We start from the raw sequence: 14,552 nt of genomic DNA, 5'->3' as shown, positions 1-14,552 counted from the left end.
CATAGCAGAGCTACTTTAACATGGTGCCACCCTGGTAGAGTAGCCATTCTAATACAATTCTAATACCCAAGGATAATAAACAAATATTTTATTTAGTACACTTGGCTAACAAGACTCTGACTGTGATTTTCAGCCTTCACAAATAGTTTCTAGCATCCTTTAAGCTGTGAGATTTCCAGTGAGTATCAAAGAGCTGAAACAGTGCTTCAGAGTTGGTCTGCCTTTAAGGTAACCCCACAGATTGGACACAAAGTTTCAGAATCTTCATTATTAAATTAAGAGGGACCTTCAGACAAAATGTTCTGCCTGTCTTCAGATATTGTTTTGACAACCAACTACTAAACTTGCCAAAACTGAAGAAATTGACTTAAAGCTTTATTTTTCTATGTTTTCTTTTTGTTAAAAAAAAAGAAAATAGGGAAGATGAAAAAGAAGAAGATGGAGAGCTACCAACTTGCAAAGTTCCCCAGTCCCTGTTCAACCAAAAGTGATCCACACGTGAATTTTTTTAACCACCCAGAGAGTTTTCTTCCTGTATTAATTTGTTAAGATTTCCTGCTTAGATCTTAAAATGGTTCTCTGTTTGCTTTGGGGGAGGTTGCATAGCTTCCTTACAGATAACAGAGGAAATATTGAAGCCATTGCTTAAAGGTGAAAAGGGCGCGCCAACTGTATTCATAAAAAACCTTGGCATCTTTTTGCAGGGTTATATTTACTTAGTTTTTAATTACTAAATATTTTGTCACATTTAATGAAGTAAAAGCAAGCATTGAAATAGCACAGTTCTCAAAAGATTTCTATAAAAGTGTAGAAAAACAAGAAATTACTTTTAGTGAAAACAGACTATTTTCATCCGTCATTCATCAAGGTTAGCCAGGAATCTGTTGCATCTCAATGTTTGATCAATTTTTATATTGTGTGCTTGGCAATGCTCATGTAATGACCAAACCACCTTTTACAAAATACACTTTTGTTTTTTTTCTTTTCTTTTTTTTATTAACCAGCCCACTAGAGTCATCTTTTAGGGAGAAGTGTAAAAGTGAAGAAAGAGAAACAGCATAGCTGTAGAAACTGAAAGATGACACTGAGACACCCCGGCTCCTCCTCCACATGTTAATTGCAGTCATGAATTTACTTTACTGCCCTGACAAGTTATTATTTTTATCCTTTGCATTTTAAGACGTTGGATTCAATTCTGTTAAATTTAGTGGAAATCTAGTGTTTTATTTTCAATGAGAAAGCAGGGTTTTTTTCACAGATGTTATTCTCACTATATATATATTTTTTATAATTCTCTTGGAGAATTTAATACTTCAGGACTCTTGTACTTGTAGCAATATCTATTGTGAATTGCATACTTTGATGTGTTGAGAACAAAACCTTGTTGTTGAAACATTTTGGTAAAGAGAAGCACATTAAGAAGAACCTTTGTGAATATTGACCCTGAAATTGTACCAAAGTTTTTACTGAAACTCTTCTTCTCCATTCTGCAACCAAATCGACACATGGGAGGCTCTGTAAACGAAGAGTGACGTGTTAAAAAGGCAGATCCTATTCAGCAGTCCTGTTTACCTTGGCTGGGACGCACTGTTGTTAACTCAGCTGCCTTTTCTTTCTGCTATTTTCTCTGTCCATGGGAAATGAAAGATGTCACATAATCTCTTTCTCAATTTTTGCTTGTCAATGGCCAAGAGAAGCAGGACAAACAAAGATGCAAGCGTGGACTTGCACACAAATTGAGCTCTCCTAGCTGGCCCCAGAAATGTGTGTGTGAGTGTGTGGGGAGTATTTTGGTTTGTATGAGGTGACAGCTGGTCCAGCAATAGCTCACTTAATTCAGAACAGTCAAGGGCCAAACTTCCCTGGAACACAAATCATCCCGGTGCTTCAGAACAAACCACGCCAGTGTCAAAGCCGACGAACACACACACATTATCGATCTGAATCTGCAAGTCTGCAGTCCATCAGTTTAATAGGTGGCGAACAAAAGCTACTTCCTTTCAGAACCAGGTGACAAACTTTGGACGAAATAAAATTAGATCCATTCAATTTATTTAAATTTAATTTCTGCAGGAAATCAATTCTTTTAGCCAGACACTTGAGTTCTGTTTATAGACTGCTGCTGACCATTTCAGACAAGAGTCTCACACATAGAGTATAAATATTAAAACGTGAGAAAAGGTTAAAAATTGTTGATATGGGTGGTCTGTCATGCCCAACACATAATCAAATCTGCAGCACTTCAGCTTGATTTTGAATCAAAACTGATTGCTAATTGTGGTCCAGACAACTCATCTCAAAAACACAGCGAAGTGATTAATACGCATAGTTTCATTATTTCACCATCATTTCAAAGTGCAATACTTGTACTGTTATCTTGTTCTTTTGATTGAAATTGGCACTCAAAATCTACACACACACAGTTTCATACACAGTCTAATACAAATTCATAATCTTGTTTTGGCACGTCTGTGACATGAGGTCATTTTCCTCTCTGTTTCAAGTTTGACAAAAACACAGATAAACTTTGCAAATAATAATTTAGAAAAGAGATGGACACTTTCTATCTGGAAATACTGTCACTGCTTTTAGTTTGCATCTGCTAAAGATGATAATATTAAGGTTAGCAGTATGCTACACTCTGAGCAAACCTAAAGAGAAAGTTAAAAATAAGTTTGTTTGTTTTTTCCTTTGTTTGTTATTGCCTTCAGATAAATGCTTTCTTTGAAGCATTTCTGTCTGTAAAGGTAAAAGAGAACAACATTCTGACCTTTCTAGCCATTCTACAGTCTTTCTTCAATGAATTCCAACATGTCCAGTTTGTTCAACCGCCGACATTTATTGCCTTCTCACCTTTTTGTCCTCCAGGTGTGCCTGGAAAGCGCAACGAGTTGTACTATGAGTGCTGCAAGGAGCCCTACCCTGATGTGACGTTCACCGTCACTATGCGACGCAGGACTTTGTACTACGGCCTCAACCTGCTCATCCCCTGTGTGCTGATTTCTGGATTGGCCCTTTTGGTTTTTCTGCTTCCAGCTGACTCTGGAGAAAAGATCTCACTGGGTACAGGCCGAGACCACACACCAGTACAGCCTTAAACACTGAAACAATCCTACACTAACACAAGAGGAGACTGACTCATAAACTTAGACTAGAATATACTTGTACACCTTCCCTACCTCAATAGCAGGTCTCAGTGGTGTTTCAGAGCCATCTATTTGTCGTTTTCCTATGCTAATACTGACATTAAAGATGTAGATTAGCATTCAAGGTGGTCGTTCATTGGCAGATGAATAAAAAGTCGATCATAAGCACAGCACAAGACAATTACGGGAACCTGAAAACGCCAGCTTGATTTTAAATGGCACCTTGTGAGACAGGGTCAAATTAAATGAAAACACAAACACTCCAAGATAAATGTACCTTTTTTTTTTCAAACCTGTGATTATGTCAGAAGTTGCATTTATTTTTAGGTCTTATAAGTTAATAATTAGCAGAAAAGCAGACAGACAATGACAGCAGTCCTCCAATGTGGTTTCATCTTCTTTCTCTAGGTATTACTGTGCTGCTTTCTCTAACGGTGTTCATGCTGCTTGTTGCAGAGATCATGCCCGCCACTTCAGACTCTGTTCCTCTAATTGGTAAGACATCCTTTGCTGGTAATTAATGCTCATTAAAAGAAAAGGGAGATAGAAAAATGATTTGCAAGTGTACCACTTTCCGAATTAGTGAATTCTCACTAAATAGCAATCATCAATTAACCTAGTTTGGTAGATGCAAGGAAGATTTTGAAAGATAATCAAGTTCATAAAAAAAAAAAAAAGTTGAGATGTGCCAAGAAATTGCATGTTAGTCATTAAGCTATTTAAAAATTAGTCAAAGGAATCAGAGATTTAGGAAAATATTTTATATGTCAAGGTCAGTCAGTGACTTAGTTGGTCTGCTGCAGAAAGACTTATCATAACACAGCATATTTCCTAGGTTTATCTTTTTGAGCTTTCCGCATTATGTAATATAATGGATTTGGTGAGTTTGACATATTCTAGGACATGTAAACAGAGACTTCCAAATGATGTCATCTATGTATTAATTTTTGACTTTTCTTTTGACTGACTTGGGAAGCAGATAAATTTGTTACTGGAAGGTCAAAGCATTATAAAAACCATGTACAGGTAATCTACCACAGAATTGTGATTTCTTTATCTCCAACACAACATTTTACATGTTTTTTTTTCTCTCTCTCATATTTGAGTCTCTACAGCCTAGAAAGCGCCACAACAATTTTCTTCCAATCAGACTTATAGATCTTTTGTCACAACAGTCTAACAGAACATTTTTTCCACTGAATGATTTGTTGTAACCGTGGAAAAGATGTGCAGGTGTAAGGTGGATGTTTTATTGTTTCTGCAGTATCTGAAGATTATGCTCATTGCTGGAGACAAACATTGAGTTGCGCCGTGTAAGACTGTGCTGACGCACACACGAGCAGACAGGACAGTGGGCTGAGAGATGAGAGGGAAAACAGCAGATAAAATAGTTGCTCTGCATCATCTGGTAGCTCGGTGATGGAAAACTAAGCCATTAGCAAAGTTTCCTTCATGATGTGTGAGCTCACTGCAGAAAAAAGTAGAACTGATGTTCAATGGGAGTCCATCTGATGGGGTTTCATATAGTTTCTACTTGTGGTTTAAAATGGAAATGTATGATAATTGGATTAGTCTGGATAGCTGCGTAACAGAAACTGCATTAAATCCACGAAGACAGGGTTCTGCAAATCAGCATACACCTATCATACTCTATTTCATTTCTTTATGTCTCTGTCTTTATACCTTTTGGATAGTTTATTTATGATTTGTTATATATCCACAAAAAATCCCTTTAGTATGAAATTGTGATGCTAGTTACAAATTATATTAATTGCATTGTTTTCATTACCCTTAGCGGATGTATGATGTAAATGTTTTGTTTACTTTCAGCACAGTACTTTGCCAGCACCATGATGATTGTGGGCTTGTCTGTAGTGGTAACAGTCCTGGTTCTTCAGTTCCACCACCACGATCCCAGAGGGGGGAAAATGCCTAAATGGGTAGGTTGAAGGTGCTCGTGAAAGTAAACAGATATGAAAAGTCTAAAATAAAGTATTACTGCCTTTCTGAAAAACCTTTTGTGAAGGTTCGGTTCACACAGATTTGAGTCACTCAGATTTCTTTGCTTTATTTCTTATGTTTCTGCGAAACATTTGGAATTATTGAGTTGTTGGGATGGATAATTATGATGCACAGGATGTATCTAAAATAGTAGTTTTAACTATGAAACATTTCTATGCACTAATTAACTAAAGTGAATACTTGGCAGTTTTTTGTTACCGACTACTCAAAGCATTTTTTCACAAGTTAAAGTTTTTCTATCCACACCTATACAATGCACTTCAGTATATTGTTGGGGGAGCCTGGAATTAAACTCACAATCCTCCAACAAGCCAAAACTAATCCTTCCACTCAGCCACAGAGAGCCATAAAAATCTGTTTAAAGCCATTTTCTGCCTCGCTTTCTTCTCTTTGCACTAAATCCCAACATATTGAATGTGTTACTGCGAGTGTGACCTGTGCTTTATTGTTCTGGTTTCTTTTTTGATCTCCTAGATGGGAACTTGATGTATGCTTGGAATAATTTCAGCAGACCAGTCATAATTTTCTACAAATGTGGGCATGATGTGCTGCTTTTTATATCTTCAACCCCTCTTCGTGTTGACAGTTCTATTTAAGGGATTTCTTGATTCCACATGTTTTGCAGTAACCAGAACTGAGAGCAGCTAGAAAAACTTAAAGGGGTAGGGCAATGTAAAATCTACTTTTTTGAGCTTTATATTTAATGACATAAATTTCTGATCAAGAACATACCTGGAGTGTTGCTTTGACTATTTCATGCATCTTTGAGAAATCCTTCAATCTGACTGGCTGCAAGGACATTTGGGTACATTTTGGGTATATATAGTATTTTATAACAACTGAAGGTAGTACAGTAACTTCACTGTGCTATAAAATGGCTATTTGGCTGGAAAATACGTAATTCTGCCCCTTTGAGCAAACCAACATAGCTAATCATAGTTAATTTTGTTATATTTTAACATACAGTCAGTTTGATTTGATAGCTCTTTTCTCCCAAATAAATTGAATATTTTAAAAATTGCCTTTTATATTTACTTCGGCTATTGTTTTCTGATAGCATATTTTTTGATTATCTGGAACATAAACATTTTATGCCTGTTTTGTCCTTTCTTTAAACTCCCATATTCCCGTCAACCAGATCCGTGTGATTCTTCTGAACTGGTGCGCTTGGTTCCTCCGCATGAAGAAGCCCGGGGAAGAAAATAAGCCAGCAGTGAGCTCCAGTAACCCTCCAACGTACAAATACTCTCACTCTCCTCCGCACCACACCAGCACCACCAGCATCCAGATGAGCACGATACCAGGGCAGGCCCAGTCAACCACAACCAACGGCAACATGAACCTGTACTTTGGCTACCACTCCACAGGAACAGACAACCCCGCCTTCCCACCGAGCACCGACTCAGGCCTGGTGACATGTGGCATCGGCGGTGAAGGAGGCGGAGGAAACCACCTGAGTGGCTCCTCCCAGCCTGACATCCACTCGGACCACACACGGACAATGCTGCTAGAGCAGATCCCGGAAATCTCCCTCATCCTGGAGGAAGTGCAGTACATCGCCAGGCGCTTTCGAGACCAGGACGAAGGGGAGGAAATCTGCAGCGAGTGGAAGTTTGCCGCCGCTGTGGTGGATCGCTTATGCTTGGTGGCCTTTTCGCTGTTCTCCATCATCTGCACCTTCACTATACTCATGTCAGCTCCAAATTTCATTGAGGCCGTGTCAAAAGACTTTACATAAAGCTAATTTCTTGCCACGCTGAGAAGGAGAAGGAAAATTGCTTCAGAAAGAATCCAAACATGTTGGTATCTATAATATACAGAGATCCTGAACTACTTCTAGTTAAAGCCTCACAAGCTGATACACTGTACATAAGGTCTTATTGTGTCGTTGCACTTTTCTTTGTGCATTTTTTTCAAGATTGTTTTTATGTCTTTGAGGTGACTCTCCTAGCATCATGCAAATAGTAAGATGTTGATGCTTGATGCTATTGTTAATAGTGTAGAAACTCACTTTGATGCACTTTTCACATTTATCCCTAACACTCCACCTCGTTTACCTGCCACCACTGTGACGTCACGTCTTATCAGAGTAGCCTCCTCACAAGCCTTCATTTTTCTGTTTTCCCTCACATCCCTCTGTTTATCCATCATTACAAACTTTCAAAGAAGGTTTCTCACATTACAGTCCTGGTCTGCATTGTAGTTATTGTAGTTTTTCTTTTACATTTTTAGATACACAACACAATACTGCTTCATTTGTTGAGAATGGATATTTTTTTGCTGTTTGTTCTGTAAATTAGGCGGCAGCACCATATTAGTTTCTGCTTGAATCTACCTGTGAATTCCTTATTCAGTCAGATATTATGGATATATGTATTTTTTTATTAAGTGGAATTCCTATTCAGATTTTAATGATCCAAGTTATATTAGAATCCGTTCACATATGATAGTTGGGAGTACAGTACAGTTGTGAACACACTTGATATGGATTCCGAAAAGACCCATTAAGACTCCAGTAGGAGGTTGGCTGGACTATTGTATTTGCATTAGTTTGGCCAGTCCTTACTGGGACAAACTGACTCAATTCATACATTGAAACTCAGAGGATTGCTGACCACATGGATGCCTGAGTAAAATGGTTGCTGGAGTAACCGAACTGGAGCATATAATGTTACACAAGAATAAGCAAACGTGTTGATGCTCTGTGTCTTGCTCAATGATATTTACACATTTTTATTTGTTTTTGTCTGATCTGATAACACAAGACGTACTTTGTGACGTCTTCTGACGTCACAAAATGACACCTGACATCCCAGGTGTCATTTTCAGCTGCTCTGTTTTCAGCAGAACCAGCTAGGACGTATGATACTACGAGGTCCGGACAGCGCCTGAGTCTTTCTTGACTAGCACATCAGCACCGCTGCAAGTTAATTTAAGAACCTTGAAATTACTTCCAACCTCTCTCCCATATCACTGCTGGATTTTTAATTTACTACATCTCCCTTTGCATTTCTAGTCTGTCTCATTTCTTCTTTAAGTATTAATCTTTTGAGTCGCTCTGTGAGCAGCTCAAACCAAGGTTCTGTATCCACAAATGTAATGAGAGGAATTTTATCAGTGTGGGTAAAAGTCATACTTAATTGTGACTTTGCAGTTTTTCAAATTGTAAAAATATTTCTTTTTCAATCCATTTACTGACTATATTTAGTGTGATTAGCTGAATCACTTGGTTAGTGACTTATGTTTCTCACTAAGCATATCCCCTGAAGGTTGAAGTGTTTGTTGCATACTGTGTTATATTTTGTCACATGTTGTCAAAAACTCATGATATAAAAGAAACAACTTTTGACTAAAAGGCAAGATTTTAAATGAGTTTTGAGGAAAAGGTCAATCCCATTGACATCACATTTGGCCTAAATCTTTTGTTACAAAAAAATAGCAAAAGACAAACCCTTTGCTAATCTCTCATGCAACACGGATTACCGGGTGACTGATGTAGAAGATTTAGGGTAAATCCGATTTTTTTTTTATTCCCCAATCGCCCTCTCTGATCCTGAGTGGCATAAGACAAATATATTTCAGCTTGTCATGCACAAAGGTGAACCTCAGATGTGGGATTTTACCATGACTGGAGATGTAAGCGACACTGATGAGGAACAAAAGCATCATGACCCAGCACAACTGCTGCTGCAGTAGATTAAGTACCATTACATTAAATCAATGGACCAAGAGCAGACAGAGCCGTGCCACCTGATGATTAACATTTATGCTTTTTTGGATTTGCAAATGTGCTGTCCTCTCTGCCAACAATGCACACTGGAAATGTGAAGACATGTACATAGAGCGTTGTCGACAACTATGTTTCATTTTTGATGTGACTTTGAAAAACGATGAAGCCTATTGAGAAAACACTTTGAATTTTTTCTGGAAATTTAAATATTAAAGTGTCTTAAAGGTAATTTAGGCCAGAATGTCTCAGTCTACAAGCAACCAGCACAGGTTTTGTTTCTCACTGCCAGTTTGATGACAATATAAGCAGGATAGTTGTTGAGACATCAACTTTGGCTTTGGAATATCTTTTTGCAACCAAAGCATAGATTTCACCCAGAGTTGAAGTTTACCTTCAGGATGAAGGAAGGTTTTTGGTAAAATACATGGTAAAAGTTTGATATTTGACACAGAAAATGCTGAACTGCCCCAAGGAGGATGATATTATTTAATTGTATTTTCAACCAGAATTATATGCTGTTCATATTGTGTGTTTTTATTTGTAGTCGGTGCCTCTTATCAGTATGCATAATTCTCCTTAAAAGATGTTCACAAAACCTCACTGTATATGCCTATTTTATGAGAAATAAACAAAAACTGACAAAACTATTGTGTGGCTGCTTTTTGTGTTTCTAGGCAGCAAACTGGTTTCTTTTTGTCCCAAAATCTCTGGGTTGCTAGCAAGTAACTTCTGACAATTTTGGGGGGAGGATAGGTTGTAAAGTCACAGAGAGCCTGATCTTAAAAGATTTCACATAAGTTATGTACAATCTACAAAAATCTCATGCACAATTGATTATATGTGCAAAAGTGGTGTTTTCCGGCCTATTTAGATTTGGATTTTGCATGTGCTGGCTGTGTTAATGGAAGAGAAGCAATACATATGTTATAAATATGTCCCTGATGCCAACAGTCATTTCACACACAGTGGGTTAAATATTGCAAACAAGAAAAAGAAGTAAGCTTTCAGTTTATCCAGGTTCTTACTAAATTACTCCTGCCCATTATATTTTGTATTGTTACAACAACAGTCTTCCTCATCCTTACTGGAAATTTTTTGTCATTGACAAACAGAAAGTTGGTAATACTTTTGAAATCCTGGAAAAAGATTTATTATTTTCTAAATAATTACAAATACAAAGCAGAAAAGCAAAGAATGCATTTGTGTCAACCCTACTGACTCACAAATTGAAAACACACATTCCATGTGAAACCAGCTACAGCTGCAAACCCTGTGAAGTATTTCTCTACCAGACATTCCCATCTGGAGGCTGACATTTTTGCCCATTCTTTGGATAATAATCTAACCTTGACCAGCTTGGATAAAGAGCATTTAGTTTTCAAATCGTGCTACGGATTCTCAATCAAATTTAGGTTTGGACTTTGACTGGGTTATTCTAAAACATGCCTGGCACCAACTCTGCAAGACAGAGTTTAGAAAGTGTGGCTAAGCTAAATTTTTCAGTTTCCAGCATGAGTCATGGGAAGTTAGATACGACTTAAACTACTTAGTGGATCCGATTTTAGGCAAGACATTTGGCATCTTCCACACACAAGCATAGATATAAAAAAAAAAAACAGAGTACACCACACATACTCAAAATGCTTCTCAGCGGAGTGATACCACGTTCGAATTGGCCAAATCCAATCTCAAGGTTCACCACACACAGACAGCTGTTGGTGGCTGGAAGTGCTCCACTCTGTATCAGACCTTGTGAACAGATATGCAAATACAAATCTAGTACTTGTAAACCTGCAAAGAGAGGCAATGCCTTAATTCCTCCCTTCGCTGCAATCTGTCCAAGTTTGCTTTCTCTCTTCTCTGACCTTGATATAGAAAACACCACCTGGGTTCATAAAAGCGCTTATGCAAGAGAGGTAAATATTTTTTGCAGAACTCTATTTGGTGGCAATGTTGGTCCAAAATTACCTGTGATAGAGCCCTGTGAACAGTTTATCTAATGTAAATATTACACACCTGATCCAACTTTGGAATTGCTTGAATGTGGAGCAACCGCACTCTGATACACTTCTGGTTCATTTCATAAATTAGCTGCTTGCATCCCAAACAGCACTGCTGTGGCCCTGTAGCCTCAGATGTTATTCTCATTAATTCACCTCGTAAATGGCAGTTCATTACTAAGAACTGTCATGTTAACCATCTTAACAATTTCAGCCATTTAGACTAAAAAAAACACTTAAGGGTGTGGTATTTTCAGGTTTCAATTATTTATGTGAAGATGGGATTATGAAACCACAAAATTCCACCTTGTAACATCTCAGCTAAAACGAGTTTTAATGAGGCAATCTCAAAAACCTCTGAAACAAACAAGTCATCCCTACATAGCTTTACGCAAACAGTTACATGACATGTGCCTCCTCCAACAAGTCACAGCTGCCAAATCTGGGTAAAAGTATAAAGTATGTAACAAAGAAAAGTGGAACTGAATGACTAAGACATGAAACAAGTAAGATGAGAGGAAAATGTCAGTTTTACTCTTTCATCTTGTATAAAATGATGAAAACAGATCATATCTACTTCATGTTTGACCCTTTCATCTCATATAGAGTAAAACATTATTCTGATAAATGAGATAGAACAAAACGACTAAACATATTTGTACACAGTTTTGTATCCTACAGGAACAATTATATTTAACCCCTTACTGCCTGAATTTATTTACAAATATATAAACCATGAATAAGTTATGATTTCGCTGTCAAACATTTTTGAAAAATCGCAACCTGAAGCCCTGTTTTCATGGGATAAGCATTATCCAGGGGACCCATGTAATAAATAAATTACTCCTTATTGACTGCTTTTTATATGGTGCATTCACATGGGATAACTAAAATGAAACCTTATTTTGCTGAAATTTACTGACATCTCCCAGATATGATGTTAACACGCTGCAAAATTAACTGTAAATTGACTTAATTCACTTAACTGTGAAATTATTCAATTAATTGGCAAAATACTTCTAATACTGTATGATCTTTGGTATACAGAACTTATATGAACAAGTCAGTGGTTATAATATTGTCCCTGTTTCATATAAGTAACAATGGTGCATCAAAGATAACAAAACGCCACATAGATATAAAATGTAAACAAAAATGGAGTGGCATTTAGATTCTAGTGGTTTTCTCTTATTCTTTTGACATTTTCAAACCTGACCAGTACATTGTTATCATGATGTACAAAGTGCATGTAATGCACCTGTTTGTGCTACACATATGGATATACTGACTGGACTGAATACCAGTCTGCTGGGCATGCATTCACTTCAACCAAACCGAGACCTCAGCCTGTTTGCTTTTTTGTTCAGCATCAGAGTTTGATTGTTCTCTCTCCAAACAAATTGTGCTTTATATGCAAATGAACTAGAGTTGAATTAAATCTAAACAGGGCTGGTGTGAAGGCACCCTGGGTGTGTTGGGGGAACTATATTTCATGTTTTTACTCTTCAAGCCGTACATAAAACAAAATAGGCTGCTGCTGTTTGCTGAGGTTGGGGTGGAAACTTTAGGTGAAAACTAATTTGAAGAAATTCCACCATCTCATTTGGAATCTCAAGCCAGAGCAGAAATCAATCCGGACAATCATGAATACATTGGAGGAAGCTAATAAAATTCCAGAATGTCCATATAAGTTTAATATATGTACTTATGTAATATCTTACAAATAACAGAATGAAAAGCAAAGTGAATTCAAGACAGTTCTCTAATTCTTATTGTTCAGTTGCATTCAACATTCTGCTTTTGGCTTGAATGAAATTTTAATCATCCAACTATTGCAGGACTGCAGAAGCTCCTGATACCAAGAAGTCACAGAATCAATCACATTAGGGTCACTATGAAATGAGCCATGTGACCTACAGTGAAAGTGAAGATCAGTGTGAGAAAAAGTTATTGTTTATAAGAAATAACTTCTTTTGAAATACTGCTTATACACAATTAATTTACAGTTGGTAAATTTTGCAAAAGTAAAAATCAGGTGTTTACTTCGCGAAACTTTGTTACCAGAAAACGCGTTCATCTCTTAGCAACAGCTTAACAACAAATGTTATTGTTAAAAAAACATGAGATTTCTTTTGTTCTTTTGAAATTCTACATATCTTATACTACTTAACAAGAATTGTGCAGTTGGTGAATTTTGCAAAAGTAAAAATCAAATGTTTACTTTGCAGCACTTCCTTACCAGAAAACACGCTCGTCTCTTAGCAACGAATATTGTTATTGTTCATAAAACAAGATTTCTTCTGGTCTTTTGAAATGCTACTTATCTTGTACTACTTACAACTTAACAAGAATTGTGCAGTTGGTGAATTTTGCAGAAAAGTGAATTTTTTTTCTTTGGTAAATATATTATAAAACAGACATTCAACACGGGAGTAAAAATCTGATTTTTACTTTGTAGCAGTTCGTCATCGGAAAACACTATCATCTCTTTACACCAAATTAATAACACATAATGTTATTGTTTAGAAAACATTTGGTCAGATCTAGCAACGGTCTGCATGTGGGGTAGAAACTCTGGTGTGAGGGTCTATTCTTGTGCTAAAACCAAAATTAGATTTTTGGTGAGAAACTGGTAATAATGCTTTGAGGAAAGAATAATTGAGATGAACAAAATATTTGGGGTGACCATCTGCAATCAAGGCGCAGTAAGAGAAGTCAAGAAAGAAAGAGGGAGAAAACTGGATTAAAATTTGAGTGATTTTAAATAACATTTTTGAAGTGCTGTTCTCCATCTGCTACAGTACATTCAAACATTATGTTTCCTATGGGACCTGAAAGCGACTCAGTGACCGAACTTGTGCACTATGAGGTGAATCGTCTTTGTACGGATGCCAACTTTGCATTCTGACTGAGCTGCTACCCATCGCTTTATCATCTAATGCAACTTGACACTGTTTGTTTTGTGTGTGCCTGTAAGACTTTTAGGGATTGTGCAAAACGCGTGTTCAAACCAGTGTTTCGGAAGAGAAGCTTAAGTCAGGAGAAATGAAGCAAATGCTGAAAGGGGGCATACAGGGAGATGGATGAAGAGCATCAGACAGAAGGAGGGGGAGACTTTGGAGAGATGTTCTGTGCCTCAGGGACAAACAGAACTCAAATTGCTGAAATTTGACTTAATGAGAGAAAGCGTGCAAATCAAATATAGAAAAGTGCTGGAAAGTACAAAACATAACAATCAGACAAGCTTCCATAGTCAGATATTGACATCTGTGAGTCAGCGATGCAAAGAAAACTTGAAGTGAATAGTACTGCATATTTCCCCCATGTTTTTATTCATCTGTATTTAATCTTGACGCCTTTCATTAGACAAATTACACTGAGTCAGTGTGAAAATGTTTTTTTTTCCTTTGGCACTTCGGCTTGGTGTTTTTTTTTTTTTAAGTGATCACTGTCATATTGCCAGTGACATGACACTGTTTCACTAGTTGACTTCATGTTTTAGAAAAGGAATTACTTAAATAGCAACAGTCTTTTAAAATGAAGTTTTAAAGAGAGAGAGAGACCCTGAATGCCTGGTAACTACTCTAAAATCTTGACTCAGTTTTTCTGATGATGATTAAACTGCTGTGAGTTTGTTATCCCATAGTGCATCCT

General features: G+C 37.2%; 1 protein-coding gene across 1 annotated transcript in view; it reads left to right on the top strand.

Annotated features, from left to right (window-relative positions):
- The window catches only part of LOC102233480 (neuronal acetylcholine receptor subunit alpha-7-like), a 35,701-nt gene extending 26,156 nt beyond the window's left edge, over positions 1-9,545 (top strand). Inside the window, exons 7-10 of the mRNA XM_005797302.2 lie at positions 2,869-3,063; positions 3,555-3,641; positions 4,977-5,086; positions 6,307-9,545. Coding sequence (XP_005797359.1) covers positions 2,869-3,063; positions 3,555-3,641; positions 4,977-5,086; positions 6,307-6,906 — 992 coding nt within the window. The 3' untranslated portion in view covers positions 6,907-9,545. The remainder of the gene's footprint in view (positions 1-2,868; positions 3,064-3,554; positions 3,642-4,976; positions 5,087-6,306) is intronic.
- Positions 9,546-14,552: the final 5,007 nt, after the last annotated feature.

Source organism: Xiphophorus maculatus, chromosome 5, assembly GCF_002775205.1.
Source record: "Xiphophorus maculatus strain JP 163 A chromosome 5, X_maculatus-5.0-male, whole genome shotgun sequence".
In the NCBI taxonomy this organism is placed as follows: Eukaryota; Metazoa; Chordata; class Actinopteri; order Cyprinodontiformes; family Poeciliidae; genus Xiphophorus; species Xiphophorus maculatus.
This window is presented reverse-complemented; position numbering and strand designations above follow the sequence as displayed.